This window comes from Neolamprologus multifasciatus, chromosome 2, assembly GCF_963576455.1.
Source record: "Neolamprologus multifasciatus chromosome 2, fNeoMul1.2, whole genome shotgun sequence".
Classification (NCBI taxonomy): Eukaryota; Metazoa; Chordata; class Actinopteri; order Cichliformes; family Cichlidae; genus Neolamprologus; species Neolamprologus multifasciatus.
Genome location: NC_140440.1, coordinates 15,841,448 through 15,848,799, shown reverse-complemented (window position 1 = coordinate 15,848,799; position 7,352 = coordinate 15,841,448). Strand labels below are relative to the sequence as shown.

Here is a 7,352-nt window from a genome sequence, read left to right as displayed (position 1 = left end):
CTAACTTATAATATGGGAAATAACACTTAAAATCTTCAATATTTTTTAAAATACTGTGGGAAATACACTTACATACTTATTATAATCAGCTAAAAGTGTTAGAAAACATGAAAGTAACAACACTAACAATTTAACAACTTTTTATTAAACACAATGTGCTTTTAAAAAGGCACAAACAACAGAGCTCACTCATAAAAAAGTGCTTCATAAATAAAACAAGAGAAAAAGACTCCAAGGGTCTCCATCTCAATTCTAAAATTCAATAACATTTTCAGTATTAACAGCAATTGCAGCTATTAGAACATTGAGGCATTTAACACTTACTGTACCTTGACAGCTGCAGCTCACTTTCTTTTTTAAAAATACATAAAAAACAGTACTGGTTTCCACTGCTGTACTTATAGGGAACAAACATCAAGGCAGTGCATTTATGTATTAGGCAACAGAACGTTAAACATGAATAGTGCATGAGCTGAACAGTCATTCATCTTAAATGTGAGGTAGAAAAGCCAAATGATTAGGAAAAAAAACAAACAAAATAAAAAGCTTCCTCAATACTCAGCTCAACAAGTAGTCCATTCTGAGTGATTCACTCATTGAACAAATCATTCTTCAGCGTCAGTAGATGCCCTTTCAGTGGTTTGTTGTCCTCAAGGCACATCACAACCTTCTGGATAAATGTGAATGTAAGCTCAAGTTTCTTTGGGTATTGTAGGTCTAGTGCATAGATGTACCCAAAGAGCAGGAGAAATGACTCAGCCAGATTTGTGGGACCATTCACAAGTATTTCATCCTCAACGACAATGCAGATGCTTTCGGGACTGAAGAGGGCCGAATCAGTAGTGTCATCCGTGACAATTGTCAGCAGAACCACAGGAGTGTCAGTGAGGTGAGGTGACCATCTGCTGACTGCAAAACAAAAATAATACAAGAATGAGTTCAGCCCCACAAGGACACAAATCATGCTATTGATTAGAGGTGTGAATCTTCATAAGTCGCACGTTTCTTTTAGGATTATAATGTCAACGATTTAATTTGATATGGCGATACATCATGATGCATTACAATAATCTTATTTTGGGTTTGGTTTCAAAACATATGTTTAAATAAATGTTTTCAATAATAAATATATGCCAAGATATTTGTTTTTGTTATTTACCAAACATTTCTCTGACCACAACATGGCACCTCCAAAAAAATAGAACACTTGAATTTTAAAAGGGAGATAGTTTTTATCTGTGGATTTGTTTTTGTTTAATAATCTTTCAACTATTTTCATGTTTTGTGGTTTATGCGTAATAATCTTCTTGCAATCTTATTCAACAATAGTTGATATATGGGAGAAAACAAGTCAGATGAGGACTGTGTTGAACCTCCTTCCTGATATACACCCTGGTTCTCCTTGAGTTCTGAGTGATGTCATATGTTCGACTGAACAGCTAGGCAAAGGGGTTGATGCTGAGGCCAGTACATTTACATCACAAGTCCTGAATAACGTGGAGGCATCTTCACGCAGGTACACAGGAAGTGCACGAAGGACGAGGGCCCGTCTTGTATTTACATCATGCTGTCCCTAGATGAACATACAATATCTATTAGAATATTATTTACACAAATGCAGAGTAAAAACAAAGTGTTGGATAGCCATGTTCTGATTGTCATTGTTATAGATCATGGGTGTCCAAACTTTTTGTGTAACGGGCTAAACTTGTCAATCTAGAAGGGTAACCCTACCCTACCCTAGCCATAGATGGTAAATTCAGTATTTTGGATTTTTTTTCTGATATTTTGATAGGATAGATTTTGTCAAGATGTCCTTCTCCTAAAATGACAACCTTGTATCCATGGCATAATCACTTAATCTCGGGGCACAGTTGAAGCAATTGACACTATGGTTTCTTACAGCTGTGTACAAACCATCTGTTAATGTAATTCTGAATCATGTGAAATCAAAAATTTACCTGAATGTCATAAATTCTCATGAGCTTTGCTAGCTCCTCTGCAATCTTGCCAGTCTTGATGGCCTTGTCTCGGAACAAAGTGATGAGTCTAGGCGTGTGTCTGTCCAGCTCCTTGTAGAATTGAGTGCGCAGGTTAACATTGTTGATTCGGTGGAACTCTGCCACCACCTGTGCATGAACAGAAATACACAGAAATGAACAAAGATGAATTAGGAACAGAATTGTGAATGTATTTTAAAAAGTTCTCAGGTTAGCAAAACCAGAGAAATTCTAATCAGAACCAAGGCCAAAATAGAAAGTTATTCGTCATTCTTTGTAATGTTATCTAAAGGAAATTTAAATAAATAAACTTCTAGAGACTTTGTTTACTGTGAATGGGGCGGGGGGGGGGGGGGGGGGGGGGGGGGGGGGGGGGGGGGGGGGGGGGGGGGGGGGGGGGGACGTCACAGAGTGATGTGTTGTCATTTTATATCTGCCATTTTCTTTTTGGTAAATTGTTTGAAAATCTAGACTTTTAAAAACTGGGAGAACAGTAAAGAGACAGACAGACATATATATGCACACACATATACACACACACATATATATATATATATATATATATATATATATATATATACACATATACACATATATATATATATATTTTTTTTTACCTGTGACTCCATAAGTAGGGCTGGCCATCTGTCCACGACGTCTCTCACTCGTGGAGCTACAACAGCTTCAACAATTTCTTGGCGACGTAGGGCATAGGTTGTGTCCATGAGCTTGCCTATGACTAAGTAGTTTCTCTCAGTCTTTTCGACTTCATGCATGATCTGTTCTCTCATTTTTTCCAGAGAGGCTGGGGTTTGATCCTTCGGTAGGTTGGTGATGTAGTTGACCTCAGCTTTTCGAGCTTTCTTTATGTTTTGATGGGGGTGATCATTGTTGGGGTTGTTTCGGCTCCGCCTCCCTGTGTTGATGGCTACTTCTGCAACCCCAGCTTTGGCCAGATTGCGACGGTAAGATGCAAGCTTGTACCCCATGTGGCGTTTCCATCCCAACGCCCCATCTTCACCAGCTGTCATTCTGAGACATGGATGAGCTCTAATCAAAGCTTGAGCAGCCATTGCCAATTCCTTGTCATGTGCGTATGCTTTAAAACTGTAGATTGTTTCTGCCATTTTTTTAAGGATTTCACTCTTCTGTGATCTCTTTAACTTCAGCAATTTTCCTGATTCTTCATAAACTCGATTTCCTTCTTCTAGTATATGATCCATTTCATAACCAAAACTAGGAACAACAAATTCATCAGGCCAACTCTTCTGGCGCTGTATCGCAGGTACATGTGGGAGTATGTCTGTGTCAGAAGATGCAGTAGAGAAGGTGTCGCTTTCAGGTCTGACAACTCTTAATGTGCCCTTCTCTGGTAACTCCTGGATGTCCACAAGGAGACAAAGATCACCATCAAAGTCCGGATCCTCATAGTGAAGGCTAAAGTCCCCATCCAGTCTTGGCTTGAACCTCTCTTGAATTATTTCTTTCAGCTCCTCCACTGACTTTGGTCGCTCAAGTAGAGTAAGTTTCAGGGCAGTGTCTCGTTCAACATACACACGCAGCACATGCTTCTGGGCAGCAGCCATCTTTTGGTTCCTAGGGGGGAAAAAAAGAAAGGAAAAAAAAAACATTAATTTTTATGGAGAGTAAAGGTGATACAAACAATGTACACAAGTCCATAGCCTCACTTGAACGATGGGAAGTATGGAAGGACACCTGCTGGAGTGAGGCAGTTTATTAATGGACCCACTGCCCAGCACAGCTCCAAGAGAATGTTGAAGTCAGCTGTTAACCTGCTTCAACAAATCTTCAATGTAATAATATGAAACGTTTTGGTGTCAAAAGCAATCTTCCATCTACGTTGTAAGCACAGAGAGGTGTTTTGTCATTTAGCTCTGATGGGGTGTGAACAGCCAGATTATTTGGGAAAAGTTCGTAAGATCTCAGGTGTTCAATGTAGTGCGATATGTGCCTTTGGCAAAGAAAGACAACACTACTATTAACCAGGAGAACCTGTTCAATTCTACAGAACTTAGGCAGTCCTCCCTCTTGTCCAACAGACAAAAACATTCCTACATTATAATCAGTTACATCAATGCAGATCTTTGATGTGCTGTAAATAACATTGCTTGCTGTTATTTGTTTAACATATGTCTTTGCAACATCTGGAAGCATTGATACCAGTACAGAGGAGACATTTGATGCTTGCTGGTGAGGTCTGAAGAATCCTGAGGCACTGAGATGAAATGCTACCATGTACTGATGCCTGTCGGCGAGTGTTTTTAACACATTTTTAAAGTTTTGTGTATCGTGTACAACTCTCTTGAAAAAACTGTGTTTTCCCTCAAACCTCATTGTCCACAAGTGTACAAGGGGCCCAAAAAGACATATAAGGTCAGGATAGTGTTCAATGTAGTGATGCTTAGGACGGAGTTTGAAATCTGGAAAGGCTTCTTTCAGCATCTGTCTATGATCTTGGATCTTCGACTGTAAATACTGGATGGACTCCTCTGTGAATTCTGAGGACAGTGATAACTCTACTACCTCTTTTAAGTCCATTAGCACAGTCCATATCCCATCCTCTTCAGGAACAGCATTTCCAATAATCAAAGGGAGCAGTCTAAGCAATGTGGCATTTTCATGGCCATTACCACCAATGCTTTTCTTTAAAGCAAAGCTCTGTGGTATTTTATGAGGTTTCTCAAGCTTGTCTGTTCCTTGGTAGGGAAATGACAGAATTCTGTCATTCAAATATTCAAGGGTGAAGTATTTGCGACGGATCATCTCTCCAATACACAGGGCGAGCTCTGTGGGCACAATGCCCTCCAAAAGATCATGGAGGGCATCAGGTGGAAAGCCAGTGACAGTATGAAAATGCTCCAGTTGCTGTCTCAGGACACAATCTGCCTGAACACCATTTTGCCTCCGACTGACCCCATGCATTACGGCATGCACATCACTATTATGGCTGTCTTTTGTCCTAAGACTGAACTCGCCGCTTGCAACTTCATGAGTCTGAAGTTTAACTTGTGTTGCTGTGCAGAACCTGCAAAAGTGTTGTGCTCTAAAAGACTTTGAAAAGCCTGCCAACTCATGGGCTGCAAGATTGTCACACACCACACACATGACTGTTCCTTGGACTACCTTACCAATAGACTCAATGAATATCCCATCTTGTTCAAGGGTACGGAGGTCTCTCAACAAAGGACCAAGTGCTTTTTCATACCCAAATGTCTGGATGTCAGCCACTTTACATAAAGCAGCAAGCTGAATCACATGCAAGGCTGATCGGTATTTACTGGGAAGATCAGCAAGCATCCAGTATACTGAACAGATTTTGTGTATTTTGCGCGATGTGCCGAGTGGATTGGCTATCTCCAAATCATCAATGTACAAAATTAGTGTTATTTTGAACTCATCTGAAGACAAGAATGTGTTCTCTTTGAAGTACAAACCATCTTGGTGGCTTACATAGACACCGTTTTGTGCTACCTTTGTTTCTTTAATTTTATCAAGAATATCTGTATGACTGAAGATTTTTTGTATCATTTTGAGAATGGGAACATGTACTGCTGTGTGTCCTGGCTGTAGGAGATACTGTACAGGCTTTACCACAGGGTAGTTATTTTCGATGAAGGTTTTCCTTCTCTTGGTTGAGGATAACTGCTTCCCCTTAGCTGTGGCACTGACAATAACATTGCAGTCCATAACAGTACTGACAACCTCATTTAGAATTGCTTCACTGACAGTGATATCATGACTCTCTTAGAGAGTCATGATATCACTGTCAGTGAAGCAATTCACAGTTCAAACAGGTTTGAAATCCTCATTACAGGTTAGGGAGTATTTGTGATCCGCACAGTCTGCATCAATGATTCTTTCTTAGCCTGGGAGCAGAACGCGGCTCTTTATTTTCATTTCATTTCAATTTATCTAGCAAAGATCGATAGGGTCTGGCTTAAAGGTGTCAAGGAGGCGCCTCAGTCTGGCTGGTTGAGCCTTGTCGAATTAGCGCGAACAATTTAGCTGAACTTCGTTCGTAGCACCGAGTTCGACCAGTGTGTAATGTTAGGCTGAATCAGGCGATGCATTTTTCCGCAAGCCTTGACTTGTAGAGCTCGCTTAGTGGAATACCCCTCTAAACTGTTAAAAGGATTTCGAGATTATCTCACAACCACACATTTGAGACTACGAAAAAATACAAACATGTGCCTAATTACCATCATGCTAACACACTCATGTTGTTTATTATTGTTCGCTTCATGCTAGCACACACACATAGCTCAACAGCGTAAACTACTGACTGTGTAACAGGGACACTTATTGAAATAAGTATACTCACAATACGCACGTGCATTACCGGCGAATATGACAACCGGTAGAAACGGACAGTAGAAAGTTTTAGTAGAAAGTTCAAACGCATGGAGCTAGAACTGCCACCGTCAACTTCCCGGGCAAGAATACAATGCATTATGGGAAATGTTGCCCCCCACGGAAAACCGCCAAAACGTTACACCGTACTAATTTGAAATAACATTACGTATTTGTCACATTCGAAAACTTCTAAAATTACAATTACTTGGATTCGAATTTATTTATAACAAACATTCACTGTGCACAAAGTACGACTATATTTCCAGTAAAAAATAAAAAAGAATGTTTATCGAAATTAATTTAAACAAAACAAAACACGTTAGACTTACCAAATTTAGGGCAGTTGATGAAAAAAAATAAGGTGGTGGTCGTGGTGGGTTGAAGATGCGGACTCTTAATCCACACGGGCTGGCCAAATCTTCTCCGCATCAAGGTAAATTCAAGATGGCTGACTCAGCTTTCCCGAGGGAGCGACAAGACTCCACCCACCAGAACGTCACTAATATATGCTTCTTAAACTTTTTGAGCGTTCCAAACAAATTAGCTAAAAAATATTGAGCCCTATTCAATTAAAGTTGCATAAAAGCCAACAGAGCTCAATACTTTATAGTTTGCTCAACTACAAAACGACATTTGAGTGTTATGAGCTTATTAGTTATGAGCTAGAACAACTGTTAGGGATTACAGTGTAGGTGGCACAGTGCACTTGTGGCAAGTAAGCAAGCTAGAAGACTGGCAATCTGGCTGGGTATCCAGTTACGGAAGCAACACATTAACAAGAGAATTCTGAGTAAAACCAAAGTTACTTTCCCTAGTAACTAGTTACTTTGAAAGTAACGAGTAACTTGAAGTAACTGAGTTACTTTTGATAGAAGTAACTAGTAATGTAACTAAGTTACTATTTTAAAGTAACTTACCCAACACTGCTTATGACACATTTTGTTTAGTGTTGCGTTTGTCTCCTTTTGGTCCAGTTTT

At 39.8% G+C, this 7,352-nt stretch overlaps 1 protein-coding gene across 2 annotated transcripts; it reads right to left on the bottom strand.

Annotated features, from left to right (window-relative positions):
* Positions 1–903: 903 nt before the first annotated feature.
* On the bottom strand, positions 904–6,688 carry LOC146524143 (uncharacterized). 2 transcript variants are annotated; one of them, XM_085181647.1, is made up of 4 exons: positions 6,343–6,688; positions 2,618–3,596; positions 1,962–2,129; positions 904–1,573 (listed from the first exon to the last, which is right to left on the bottom strand). In XM_085181647.1, the coding sequence occupies exons 2-4, from the start codon at positions 3,584–3,586 to the stop codon at positions 1,352–1,354; spliced, it is 1,359 nt and encodes a 452-aa protein (XP_085037773.1). In that variant the 5' UTR covers positions 3,587–3,596; positions 6,343–6,688; the 3' UTR covers positions 904–1,351. The 2 variants fall into 2 exon arrangements, with proteins under 2 accessions (XP_085037773.1, XP_085037776.1); XM_085181650.1 differs by lacking the exon at positions 6,343–6,688 and adding an exon at positions 3,689–4,079.
* Between the last annotated feature and the right edge of the window lie 664 nt (positions 6,689–7,352).